The sequence below is a fragment of the Plecotus auritus genome (assembly GCF_963455305.1).
Source record: "Plecotus auritus genome assembly, chromosome: 8".
Lineage (NCBI taxonomy): Eukaryota > Metazoa > Chordata > Mammalia > Chiroptera > Vespertilionidae > Plecotus > Plecotus auritus.
This window is the reverse complement of record NC_137782.1, coordinates 118850578-118864488: the sequence shown is the minus strand read 5'-3', so window position 1 is coordinate 118864488 and position 13911 is coordinate 118850578. Positions and strand designations below refer to the sequence as shown.

The following is a 13911-nucleotide window of genomic DNA, read 5'->3' as shown; positions in this document are numbered from 1 at the left end:
ACTAAAAAGAGATGGTGCAAAATATTGTTCCAGATAATTTTGTTGCATGTGGAGATGAAGAGTAAGGGTTGTCATGGTGGAATATTGAGCATCTTAAAAACCAAGTATTTATACCTTTCTCTTTCTGACCTTGGCTCCTACTTTCTCAGTCTCCTTCTGAGTGATTTAATGATAAGGACTGGGCAGCCTTTCAAAAACAGTCCATGCCCATCTCTGCTTGAATTAGCCAACTGGTAGACGTCCATGGCAGGAGACCCAGAATGCTCTCTGGTCGAGGCCAGTCCCTCAGTTTAGGGATGAGGAGACGGGCCCAGAAAGAGGAGGTGGCACAGCTGAGGTCACAGAGCAGGCAGGGGCAGTGCCTGTCTTTGCTGCAGCCCCAACTAAGTACAGCCCAACAAACCCTGGCTCAGAGGACACTAAGGGACCTGCCCCCGCACTGCCTTGGCTCCAAAGGCTTTCCCTTGCTCCTTCCTTTTTGGCCAAAAAGTCCAACTTCCCTGCTTCAAAATGCCTCTGGTCCCTGCCAGACCTGTTGGCCTCAGTGCATTGGGCCTAGGTAAGTCGAAGGCAGAGAACAATGAAACCCAAAAAGAACTTCCAAAAGCCCAGCAGGTACCATTACTTTGAGTCTATCCTCAGGATAAAAAAATCAATTTGGGGCGGGGTGTGGGGAGGGGATGGGAGTGGAATCCTTAGGAACAGACAGATGAATGACCTGGGGCCCTGCCCAGGGCCAACAAGACCACGCTGCTTGCCTGCATGTCCCACCAGACCACGCTGCTCCCCTGCATGGCCCACCAGACCACGCTGCTCCCCTGCATGGCCCACCAGACCATGCTGCTCCCTTATACAGCCCACCAGACCACGCTGCTCCCCTGCATGGCCTGCCAGACCTGAAAAGTCAATGTTGCTTTTCAGCTCTCAGCACAGCAGATAAATGCTAAGTGGAGAGATGGGCCAACATCAGGGAGGGACTGAGGAGCCCTGAAAACAGTCATGGACCCGTCCCAGGAGAGAAGACCCTCCCTGGGCCAGTCCCCAAGGACCCCTGAGGGACTCACTCACTCACCGGAGTCTTCCCTGACTCCCCCGCGTTGTCCAGATCCCGCTGGGTAGCTCTTCGAGTGTTCACGCTTCTGAAAGCTGACGCTTTGTTATTCTTCTTTCTGATGGACTCCATCAGGATTTTAAAGAATCTAAAGCAAGAAGGCCATGCAGACTGTTCAGGAACAGCATCTCCACTCCCCCCTGCTGCAGGGGTAGGATGTTCTGTTCGAGGATTGCACACCACGTAGGCTGATATTGGTTGGGGCTATTCCAAAACCTGGCCTCCCCTGTCAGCTCACATTTTCCCTCTTGCTGTTTCTGAATGGTACATGGCATGTCAGAAAGAACACGGCTCCCCGGCCTGCCAGGCCTGCTCTGAACACATGCTCTGCCCATCCTAGGGAGTGTGGCTCTGAGCACGACAGTCTAACTCCCTCGCCTGTGAAAAGTGGGTATTAATATATTTCATGCATCTTGTTTTAAGGCTTAGCAATCACACTATGTCTGACACCTGCCACAGGGCCTGGCGGAGTGATGCTCAGTAAGTGACAGTTGTTGGTGCAGCTGTGGCTGCCATCTAGCAAAGGGCCGAATCTACAGGAGAGGGTCCAGCCAGGACTGGGGCCTTCCCCCTGCCTGCCCGCCTTGCCTGCCCGCCCCTGCATCTCCAGAAAGTGGGACAGCTCAGGCCTGGTAACTCCTGTCTCCTTGGTGTGCAAGCCCAGCAATCTGATGAAAGAGCTAAGATGTGGACAAGCTCATTGGAATTTCAAAGGCAATAATAACTTACTTTGTGGCAATAAATCCTGTCATCAGGTTAGAAGCAAACCAATTTAAAAGAACCAATTCAAGCACAGCCTAGGGGGCCTTTCCTGCCCCCGCCCCTTCCTCCTGAGATATTTTTTGTTCCCTTAGGGACTCATCCCATCCCACTCTACCGCACCCCTGCTTCTGTGTTTATTACTCTCTACCTGCTTCATCAGGCTGCAACCATACCAAATGGACTGCTCTTTGGTTGGTTGGTTAATCCTCAACGGAAGATATTTTTCCATTGATTTTTAGAGAGAATGGAAGGGAAGAGGAGACAGAAACAGATGTGAGAGACACATTGGTTGGTTGCCTCCCACACGCACGCTGGAATCATTGAGCCTGCAACCAAAGTATATGCCCTTGACCAGAATCGAACCTGAGACCCTTCAAGTCTGCGGGCCAGTGCTCTATCCACTGAACCAAACCGGGTAGAGCTGGACTGCTCTTAATTATGTAAAGTACCAGGTGCCTCCGGTGTCCAGGCAGCCAGCCAGTATTGAGCCTTTACTGTGCCCAGGGGCACAGTAAGGATGAAAGCCAGGAGTTTAGAGTCTTAATGTGAGAAGCAGGCAGGTCAAATGTTTACTATTGGGGGAATTATAAACAAAATCACTGCCACTCTTCCTCCTCATTATTCTTTAAAACTTAGCTGTATGTAGTTTTACCAAGGGCAGAAAAGGGCTCCTCTCCTACTCATCTGGGCAAGAGCTTGGTCACTAGGCACTGGGGCCCGAGCTGAGGGCCCGACGCGGGGAAGCCAGGTTTACCTTTGGAAGAGACTCCAACTGGGAAGCGAAGTCTCTAAAAGGACAGGCTCTGGTTCAAGATCCTGTTCCACCTGAGCTAGAGAGGAGGGCCTGAGCTCCTTGGCACAGTGGGACCACTCCCAGCTCCTTCCACCCACTGTGCAGAGTGCGGGAGACGGAGAGAGAGGACCACGTGTGAAGCACTGGGCCTGCACACAGGGGCTGCTTGCTGCTTTGACTCACCAGGTGGTTACTTTGTGGCAATATCACCCATCTGAGGCTCTTCCCTTCAGCATCCCAAGTCCCCCCACAACTGTCCTCAACCCCAATTACATATCTGCTCCCACCCACCTCTGTGCATGCTATGAGCTCATGCTCAAGCCATTTGTTCTGCTAGTGATTTTCCCAGCCCCTTATTTAACATGGAGCTGCATTCCCCACCTCACCCCACCCCAAGGTTGGGTCTAAGTGCAGATGTTATTCCAAGAGGCCTTCTCTAATCTCCCTGGTTGGGAATCCTTTCTACCTCACCTGCCAATTTGGCAAACAGGACTAGTGCAGAACACACGAGAAGGTGAAAAACTAAACACATGACTGGTAAGTGGCAGAGACGCTGCAGTGTGCGAGTCCTGGAGGTACAAACCGTGTGCCCTTCCGTGATTTTGCCAAGAGCAAGGGAACGAAGGCCCCAGTGACTGCCCGGGAAGGCTTGGCTGATAGTCAGAACGTGGCAACTGAAAGGGAACAGCAGGGGAGGCTGCACAGAAAGCTCCCATTCCACATAAATGATTATAAACAGAGAACATGACCCTTGGCTGTTTCCGAAAGTGCCTGCCAATAGCTCCACCACCTGCAGTTTTCCAAGTCGGACTCACAGAAGCGCTAACTGCAGATGGCTCGCCTGGTCCTTTCATGGCTGGGACCGGAGGCCAGATCTTACACTTCCTGACCCTAGTTCAAGGCTCTTTCTACTTCTCCACCCCTCCCACCCACCCCCCCCCCCCGCCCAGATAATTTACGTAAGTGTTCAAAGCTACCTGCCAGTACGAATATGTGTCACTGTGTATCTATATAGTTTGTTTCCTATCTGTGTTAAAATAGTCTCATGAACCCTCATACACCGTTGGTGGGAATGTAAATTGGTACAGCTACTATGGGAAATAATATGGAGGTTCCTCAAAAAAGAATCCAGCAATTTGACTACTACTGAGTATCTATATAAAAAAAGAATGAGCTGGCTGGTGTGGCTCAATGGTTAAGAATCGACCCATGAACCAAGAGGTCACTGGTTCGATCCACCAGTCAGTCAGGGCACGTGCCTAGGTTGTGGGCTCGATCCCCAGTAGGGGACCTGCAGAAGGCAGCCGATTGATGATGTTTCTCTCTCATAGATGTTTCTATCTCTCTACTCCTCTCCCTTCTTCTCTCTCTAAAATAATAATAATAACAATAATAATAATAATAATAATAATAATAAATGAAATCCATCTGTGATAATATGAATGGACCTAGAGGGTATTATGCTAAATGAAATAAGTCAACAGAGAAAGACAAATACCATGTGATTTCACTTACATGTGGAATCTAAAAAACAAAATCAAAACCCAGACTCACAGAACAGATGGGTGGTGCCAGAGAAGAGAGGGCTGGAGGAAGGGGGAGAAATGGGTGAAGGGGATTAAGAAGTACAAATTTCCAGTTATAAAATAAGTCACGGGAATGTAGTGTACAGCCTGAGGAATATAGTAAAAAATATAGTATTAACTTTGTAAGGTGACAGATGGTGACCAGACTTATTGTGGTGACATTTCACAATGTACAAAAATGTCGAGTCACTGTGTTGCACACCTGAAACTACTATAATGTCAATTATATCTGAATTAAAGAAAAGTGTCATGATCCCCAGCTGGGGGAGAAGGGAAGAAAGGGAGGGAAGGGAAGAGAGAAAAGGGGGCAGGAGAGAGGAGGGAGAAATGAAGGAGAAGCAGCTGTGTGTGGGAGGGTCACGCTTCTGCAGCACACGCACACTTCCTGTGGTCTGTAAGAGGCCTTACTGGGGGCTTCACTGCCCACACCTGACAACAGGGGTCCTAGCCATGCCCCAGCCCACTTTCGGCTCCTTCCCTCACCTCGGGCCCATTCTGCTGAAGTCACAGAGCAGCTCCACCAAGAGCTACTGCACATGCTTTATCACAGCTTTTCAAGTGCACAAGCAAAGTACAAAGTGGGAGTTGTAAAAGTCTTTCACTGCTGGAAGAAGCCAAGCCTGTCCTTCATCAAGAAGAAATTTTAAAAAAGTGATAGATTTTCGCTTAGCTGGTCTGACTCAGTGGGTAGTGTTGGCCTGCGGACTGAAGGGTCCCAGGTTCCATTCCAGGCAGGGGCACATGCCTGGGTTGAGGGCTCAATCCCTAGCAGGGGGGGTGCAGGAGGCAGCCAATCAATAATTCTCTCTCATCATTGATATCTCTCTCTCTTTCTCTCTCCCTTCCTCTCTGAGAAAAAAAAAAGTAATGTACTTTCAACTCCCCAAGATAAGGCAAGTAAAGGTAACTCTCCACACAGCCTGGCCTCCTGCAGACCCACCTGCTTACAGACCTCAAGATGACTAGAAATGGGGCAGAACATCCAACTCCACGTTCTTGATAATGCTCAAGAGGCCACGTGGTCCTAACTCCCATTTCCCAGAAAAGGGCTGCGTGGCCAGCACACACATGCAGGCCCTGGGGAGGCATCTCCTCCCTGGTAATTAATGAGCTGGCAGGCTGCAGCACAGATGGGTCTCCTGGGACATGGCCCAGCACCAGGAAAGCACGGGCCCGCCTGAGAGAACAAACCTCTTACCCAGGTGGACAGCGATGGAGGTGTTCCCGAGGCCCAGCCAGTGACAGCCTTACCCAGGACTCACATGCACCAGGACAGGATCCAGAGGGCTGAGTTCACGTCCGAGCTCCCCATCTGCCACAATACCCATAATCCTAAATGCCACCTGCTTTAGGGGCCCAGCCCTAAGCCAGCTCACTTCTTCAGGGGAGAGGACAGCTGCTCTCTCCTGGCCACGCTGCCTCATGACCGGCCTCTGAGTGGGCGTCACTTGGGCAACGTTTGTGGGACAAGAGAACTCATGGACTTTCCGCTGCTTCTCTGCCATTGGTTCTCTCTGAGCAGCTTAGAGACAGCCAGGCGGTCTAAGTTAGAGGCAGGTGGTCTGTGGTCCGTGGCCAAATCCCGCCAACAGATGGGATCTATTTGGGCCATACCAGGCTTTTAAAAAGATATGAATTGGTTGTTGATATTTAAAAATCAGGAAACTTATTTGTAAAAATAAAAGCAAGTAACTGAACAACCAAAGACAGAAGAAAGATGGGGGCGGGGACTTTCTTCTTCTGTAAACCAGATCGGGCTCCCCGGCTCACACTCCCTCGCCCTGGAGGCAGGTTCTGCGCACTCCAGTCTGCCGGGAGCTTCCCAACCTGCCTCTCCGGCCTGTTACCTGCGAGGCCCTGCAGCCACGAGTTTGCTCTCCTCGATGTGGGGTCAGCTGGCCAATCAAAAGGGCTTTGTTGACTCTGTCTGGCTGGTCCCACCCCGATGTGCCCACCTCCCATTCCTGTGTACTCAGCATTGTGGCCCGTGCTTTTCAAATGTCCAACAGTGACTTGAACTGGAGAGAAAAAGGATGTTCATTCTTCCTACCAGAAGGCAACCAGGATTTCTCTGCAAGAAGCTGGAGGTAACCCAGTTACAGAACTGGCATTTACAAGCAGCAGGCCACAGGTGTACTGCTCATCACCAGGAGATACAAGTACCAGGAACTACATTATCTGCCTGGAATCACATCATGTCAGAAATGAACACCTAGTGCCGGCCCGACATCACAGCAGCACCGCTGTGGCGGGCCGTTCTCTCTGCGGTCACCTTCTTCCATGCCTGAAAGCCTACAAGCCCAAGAAGACAAGGCTCACCAACCAGCAAGAACGGGGTTTAGGAAGTGGTGTGTGGTCAATACAGTCACACTTACAAGCCAGAGGGGAGATGAGGGTTCCAGATTAGGCTGCAGGGCCCACTGCTCCCTAAACACTTCCCATGAAGAACTAATTTGGGCAAATGAGTCCCAACCTTCAGGAGTCCTGAAGCCAGGAGGGCTCAAGACCCACGACAAAGTCAAACAACCAAGTGGCCCGAGTCCTGACCTTGTCTCCATGAAGTGCAGAATGTCCATGGGTCTCAGGCACTTCTCCTGCTCGTAATACGCATGGGGCAGGAACTGAAACCGCAGCTCGTACACCCGGAACTTGTTCTGCTTCTCTCCCATCCAGAAGGATTCCTGGACATCAACTTTCTGCAATACCTAGAACCAGATACACAGGGAGAACCCAATTGCTCAGGTACCAGGGCATTACAGGTGGGTTATGGGAAACCCGAGGGCTTGGGGGACAGGCTGGGACCACTGGCCAAAACCCCAAAGAAATTCCCCAGCCAACAGGTCACCCCGAGAGAACAGCCCCCGCTGCAGGGCGTGGGCTCCAGCAGGGCTGATAAGCTAACTCAGGACGTCTCTTTATTTGTAAGGCACACGAGAACGCTGCGTGATTACTTCTAAAGCTTCCTGCTCAGCCCCACCCCTGCTCAGCACCTGGCAGAAAAGCTCCCCTCTCATTGGTGAGAGTCTGAGCTCAGGGTCTGAACAGTCCTGACAGGAGGCCGTGGGGAGAACGCATTGCCCAGTCTGCAGCAGGTCGCCCAGTTGGCAGCTTGTTCCCCACTCGGCAGCAGGTCCCCAGTCAGCAGCAGGTCCCCCAGTCGGCAGCAGGTCCGAGAGACAATTACCTCCCCCAGGCACACCCTGGTGAGCTGTCTCTTCAGGTTTTTCACTCTCTTCAGGGCTTTTTTGGTGTTGAGTACGGGCACGCTCATCATGGGTGTTTTGATATTGGCGCTGGCCACCATGAGAATCTCCCTCAACCTGTCACAGAACAAGGACACCTGATGGTAAGAGGCACCCAGGTCCCCTTTCTTGTCAGGACCCTTTGGGGTGTGGGACAGACCCTGGGATCTTGCAGGGAAATATGCTCTGGCCCCATGTGACAGCAAGTGACTCTCCTGTCCGTTTCCTCCACTGGAGCGCGACTCCTCAAAAACAGGACTGCATCTTATTCTCGTTTCCTATTACCTGTGCCTTGCATACAGCAGGTGCTTACTAAGAGCTTACTAAATGAATGAAAGGTAACTAGAGTCTAGAGGCACCCTGCTCAGGCCGTGCCCATGAGCTCAGTCAACCTGCACAGCCTGACTGCACGGGAAGGTGGGCCCCACAGGTAAGGATCCTGAGACTGAAGAAGCTAAGGAACCCGTCTAAGACAGTGGCAGGGCCAGGTATGGATGCAGGTGGGTCTGACCCTCACTCTTTCCTCTCACCCACTGGCCATCATCCTGCAGGTTGCATACAGTTACCTGCAGGGCCAGGGCTGCTGTGGGTCATGTTCTAGGTGGATGGTGCCCCAGAGTTGGGCAACCAGGTGGCCCTGCAGGGGCTTGCGAGCAACAGCTTCCCGAGTCCTGCCCCCGGGAGTGGGAAACTGACAAGCATCCAGGTAACTCTGATACAAGAGCCGGCAGAGGGATATATGGGGATTCAAAGAGGCCAGCCAAAGAAACTGCACAGAAAAGCCGAGTCCCCCAAACTCCAACCCTCATGCCCACTTTGATGAGCCCTGACTTGGTCACGGACACACACTCTAATTAAATGAGTTCTTCTCCAGGAGTGGGCTAGGACAGACCCCACATCACGCCCCCCCCAACCCCAGTATCCCACCTCGGAATGCCCAGGGTGACGTTCATCTCCCCTCTGCCAGCGAAGTGGAAGGTGTTCAGCGTCATCTGTGTGGAGGGCTCCCCGATGCTCTGGGCGGCCAGCAGGCCCACCGCCTCTCCCGGGTCGCACAGCGAGCGCTGCCACTTCAGCTGCAGCAGGGTCCGCAACCTGGAAGTGGGGTGGGGACAGTGGTTAGGAGCGGACACCATCCATCTGCCGGTTGGGTGTCCATACCATCCCAAACTAGGGTGCATGGAACTAGTCCCTCTCCCTCCTCTGGGCTGGTATTTCCTAACAAATCATCCTCTCATCCTTAAATTCCTGCTGGCAACCCTGGAATGTCTTCATTAGCCGGGAGGGATCCCAGCGGGGTGGCCAAAGTTCTGCGTGTCCACCTTGGACTGTTCACGTTCTGAGGATGCCGCGTGTCCACTCTACACCAGTTACCAGTCCCCTGAGCAGTGAGCATGTCTAAGCTCCCCAGTCACATTTTCTTCCGTGAACCCTTTCCCCCACTGGTTGTGATAGTGTGGAAAGGTTAAACCTCCTGCTGTACAAACCAGGATGAGGTCCACAAAGCAGCTGTGGGGCGGGGGGCAGGGGGCGGGGGCTGTATTTTCTTAATTAGTGCAAACGCTGCCATGTCAGAAGTGTGGGTCCTATACAATTTTGTAGTTACTAGCTTTTCTTCCTTTTAGAACAGCAGGGAATACTGTCGTATCCCTACACATGGAACAAGGAAGGGCTCAACAAACGGAGACTAAATGGACAGGTGTGCAAATGCAGAAGAAAGCAACCAACTACATTTCTATGCAAGTTCTTTTTAAAAGTCAGACTTTGCATTAACCCAATGTGTCTACTCTCCCAAGTACCTCAAACCAGTATGAACAGGATGAGCAGCCTGGACACAGCAGGTGATCTCGGACGTCCAGCACCGCAGGCCAGGCTTACTGAGCGAGGGCAGGACCCCTGACAACCCCCAAGACCATCCCCACCAGGCATTCCTGGGGCACTTTTGGTGTTTTAACCCGTTGTGGCTCGGTGCTGGTTCCTGTCTGGCTTCCCACCCACCTACACCACAGGATTTTTTTTCCTGTTTTGTGTGTGTGAATGGGCTCAAAGTGAGGAAAACATGTGTTCCTTCTTCCTTAAGGCTTTGAAACCCAAAGCTCAAAGGACCAGTGGAATAATCAGGCCCAACCCTCACAGAAGGCTAAGACATGGTGTCATAAAGCAGCGAATTATTTGCTCTCGGAGTTGGAAGCCACTGAATGGCAATTAGGTTCCCTGACCCCCAACTGGCCACACCCATCACACCAAACTGAAGAGAGGCCACTTCTGAGAGCTGTCCCGGCAGAGCTCTTGTCTCCTCTCGGCCAATGGGGATGCCCACACCTGCTCTTGTCTCCTGTCCCAGAGCCTCAGGGCTTGCAGGCTGCCCTTCTGGTTCACTTCCCTCCCTCCTGCTGGGGTCTGAACCTGGGACACTGCCCCCCTCTCCTGAGGTAGAGAAGGGCCTACAGCAGGTTTCCTTTTGCACGCACCAAGCAATGCATCCACGTCATTACCTGTCAAGAGAAAGCTCTGATTTCTCAAAACTCTTCTCTGCCTGAGATGCCCACTGGCGACTGTAGTCATCCATCTTTTTTTCAAATGTTTCTGACACTGAGGCAAAGTAGATGTCCGGGCGCCAGACGGACAGAGTGGGGTCAGGACAAGGGGCTGCCTTCTTCTGGTATTTCCTTCGGCTCTGCTCATCCAACTCGCCCCACATCCTCAGCACCTGAAAGGAAGGGCGGCTCAGCCACACCGGAGGCACCAGCAGTGGCTACTTCTGGGACACAGGAGGATAAGGAGAATCAAAGGCACTGGCTTCAGAGGCGAGTGTGGAGAGACAGAATCCTGACTGCAGTGAGAAGCCAGCTCTACATTTAAAACGGGGAAACAGAATCCGTCCAGAGCTCAGTGCTCCACCCAATTCTGTGAGCTCTTCGTCCTGGCCCACCAATGATAGGGAGTGAATGTCCAAACTGGGATTCTTTTAGAATAAACAGGGCACTGGTACTAATAATGCCAGGACAGGTGGCAGAGCCAGGTGATCGTCTGCCCCTACCTGGGCTTTCACAGACCCCGCGCCCCATGCTGTCCCACAGCTGCCACTTCAAAGCATGCACCTGCCTCTCGGCTCCCAGCTGTGCTTGGCCAGGAGGCCTCATCAGCAGAGGAGAAGGGGCGAGAGTGAACCCTGGCGTCTCCCTCCCACCCTCTCAGAGGAGCCCCCGAGTGGGCCACCTCCCTCTACTGAGGGCTCCTGTCGAGTGGCCTCTGCCCACAGCCACCTCCCAGCCCCTTCCAGTCTGGGGTGGTGTGGAACCGAAGTCAACAATCCTGGTTCGAACCCTGCCCACACCTCTGCAGTGCCTCCTTACATCACTATTTGACTGCCATGTGTTTCCTGACAGTGAATGAAGCCAGATTTCATGATTACACCTTCCATTAGGGAAACACCCTCCTTCCCTCAGCCCCTGGCCAAGGAGGCACAGCCCCCCAAGTCACCTGGCAGGTCCCGGGGCTGCGGCCGGGCTGACTGGCGCCCTGGAGGTCCGCGGCTCTCACAGCTGCCTGGACTTTCTGGGAATAGCTCAGGAAGGCGCCCGTCCTCTGCAGGGGGCCGGGATGCTTGCTCTGCCATTTTTTGATGGCTCTGAAGTGGCGGAGAGCTTTCTGGGGATCTGCTCTGGATAACACTTCATGGAGATGCTTCGATTTCATGATTACCTAAATAAACACACCACACACACAAGACCAAGAGATGAGGGTGATCCAAGGGCCATGCCACACAACTTCCCGGGACCAAGAGGGCCTTGCGGAACTGTCACGACAGCTTTCACAGGCCGAGCACCCGCTACTCATGGGGGCCCTCACGGTGCAAACCAGACCTGGAACTGGCGGTCCTGGGAGCTGAGGAGTCAGGAGAGAGAAGGGCACACACCGGGCCCCTTCAGAACACAGGGGAAAACCCAGGAAGGAGAAGTGTGGCCCAGAGTTCGGGGCCAGGGCCAGGATGGAGGAGCATGGCCAAGTGTAATCTTCCTTCGGCCATCCCTGCGCGACCCTGGATAGGCCACATCAGTTTCAGCTTCCCAGCCGGCACAATGGGGTGTCTGCGGGTCAATAGTGGTGGTCATCCCTGGGCAGTGAGGTACGGCTGGTGTCTGGGTCTGGGTTCAAATGCTGGTTCCGCCACTCACCAGCCAGGCACTGAAGCTCTGACCGGGTGGCCTCAGCTGTGACATGGGCAGAGGAAGGAGCGCCTCCTTCCCCAGGTTACACGAGGATGAGACCCAGACAGTGTCCACAGCTTGAGTTAGGGTCCTGCCCGTGGCCAACGCCCCTCACAGCAGCTGTTGTCTGGGGTGCTCACGCCTTTCTGCCACCTCAAGCCCACCGACGGCTGTGCACGGCATCGAGGCAGTTTTAAACTCTTCCCACTCCACTTCTCAGCAGCCACTGTAACTGGGCGGCAGAGCCTGGAGGGCGGGGCCCGTGACACAGCCCTGAGCCCACACCCTGGCCGCCAGGGCCTGGACCCACCTCGTAGTTGCTGGCGAGGAAGGGGAACTGCTTGGGCTGCAGGAACTGCGTCTTGGGGATGTCCAGGCCGTCCTCCCCGTACAGGAACTGCACCACGCTGCCGTCACTGTCGCGGACCGTCAGGTCGTACTGGACCACGAGGCCCTCCAGGTGCTTGATGATGCACCTGTGGGAAGCCTGGCTCAGAGCCCACCAAGCTCACCTCCCAGGGCAGGGAGGGAGGCGGTGGGAAGTGGGAAGGAACTGCTTCTCTACAGCCAAACTAGACTCCAGGACAGACAGCCTCCAAGGCCCAGGCTCTGAGCTACGGTCTCCCAGCTGGAGGCTGCAGCCCTGTGCCCAAGAGGTTGGCTGTCACTGCTGGCCCCTGGCTCCCTCTCCAGCCCCAGCTGCCAGTGCCCTTAGAGCCACAGGCAGGCAGAGCAGTGGGGCTGTGTCCCCACCCAAAGCTTCTGCAATGCTCTCAGTCAGAGACACTCAGTCAGAGGCACAGAGGACATTAGGAACTAGATGCTGTAACATCCCTAACCCAGGCGCTTTCCCTCAGTTCTCCCAGTGGTCAGCTGCCTCCCTCCTCTCCCACTCTGCTGCCCGGTAATGACCCCTTACCTGATTTCTGGCCACTCGGCCCTGGTTTCTCCTCCTGCCACTTTAGGAGGTTTCCCAGGAGCTACTTCTCCCCAGGCTCCAAGGGCAGAGCTCAGTGTTATCAGCACTGTCTCCTTGGCACCCAGCCCACCTGCCGGGCTGACACTGAGCACCCACTGAACATGCTGAACACACAGAGGTGTCCCCCCTGCTCGGCTGTACACACCCAGGGCTCCGGCTCGGCACAGCAGTGGCCTCTCCAGGCTGCACCTCCAGGTCTCTCGCAAGTGTCAGGCCTCATCTAAGGGCCACTGAAACGTGTCTACTCGATTGCCCTGCTGCTGCCACCTCGCACCACCCACACTTCTCTCCCCTTGGCTTTCCGTCACTGGGCTGCCACGGAGGCCTGAAAACAGCTTGTCTGCCCTCACTCCTGCATTTCAGCCAGCTGCCCCACGTCTGCCACATCTGTCTCTTCCTCCCCATCGCCACCCTCGAGGGGTCCCAGCCTGGGCTCCGCACAGCTGCACTAGCTCCTCGCCCATTGCCGGAAGCACTGCACCGGCCTCCTCCACCCGGAACTCCAGCAGCAGGCGTCTGTGCCCTCTGTCCCGTGGCTCCCCATACCCTCCTCCCTCCCACCCTGCATTCAAGTGGCCTCGGGTCCTCCCACCCCAGACGCAGCTCATCATTTGTTCTCTAGCCTGTTCTACACTACATGTGTTCTTGAATGGTTTAAAAGGATGGGGGTGGGGTGTCACCCCTGCTCTTGGGAGGAACTGGCCATGTGATCCATGCCCCCTGGAGGGGAGCTCACCCCACTGTACTGAAGCAGCCAGCTCTGCAGATGGGCTCCTCTCCGACAGCCAGCCCCCTAGGCTGCAGCTTTGGGTGTCAAGGGGAACGGACCGAAATAAGGGCTGCACTTTGGGAATGTGGAGCTCAGAAGCAGCACAGTAGAAGCGGGAGGGACAGACAGGCCTCTGAGGCAAGAAGAAAGGAGCTCTGCCTTCCTGTGCACAGTCAGCAAGTGCCCTGAGAACGTGCTTAAAATCAGGCCTGCGAGGCATGGGATTTATTTTTGCTGCCCCTCCATTTTCCACCACCACTGGCTCCCTGGGCTCATGAAAAACCATTACCCCAAATCCCCAAGGGACAGCCACCCTGGCTGCATCCCAGGAGAGGGAGGTTGGTCGCAGGCATCTGCCACCCCGTCTGCCAGACCCTCTGGAGTCAGGCCTTGTCCAGACTGAAGCTTCATTCCCCCAACCTGCTCAACAGGCCCATGAGAGTGGCTACTTGTTTTCT

At 54.2% G+C, this 13911-nt stretch overlaps 1 protein-coding gene across 1 annotated transcript in view; it reads right to left on the bottom strand.

The window, feature by feature from the left end:
- The window catches only part of POLR1A (RNA polymerase I subunit A), a 77993-nt gene that overhangs the window by 6891 nt on the left and 57191 nt on the right, over positions 1-13911 (bottom strand). The window contains exons 22-28 of the mRNA XM_080685128.1: positions 12016-12181; positions 10978-11199; positions 9990-10204; positions 8422-8589; positions 7437-7572; positions 6800-6957; positions 1073-1199 (exon numbers count right to left, since the gene is read on the bottom strand). Coding sequence (XP_080541254.1) covers positions 1073-1199; positions 6800-6957; positions 7437-7572; positions 8422-8589; positions 9990-10204; positions 10978-11199; positions 12016-12181 — 1192 coding nt within the window. The remainder of the gene's footprint in view (positions 1-1072; positions 1200-6799; positions 6958-7436; positions 7573-8421; positions 8590-9989; positions 10205-10977; positions 11200-12015; positions 12182-13911) is intronic.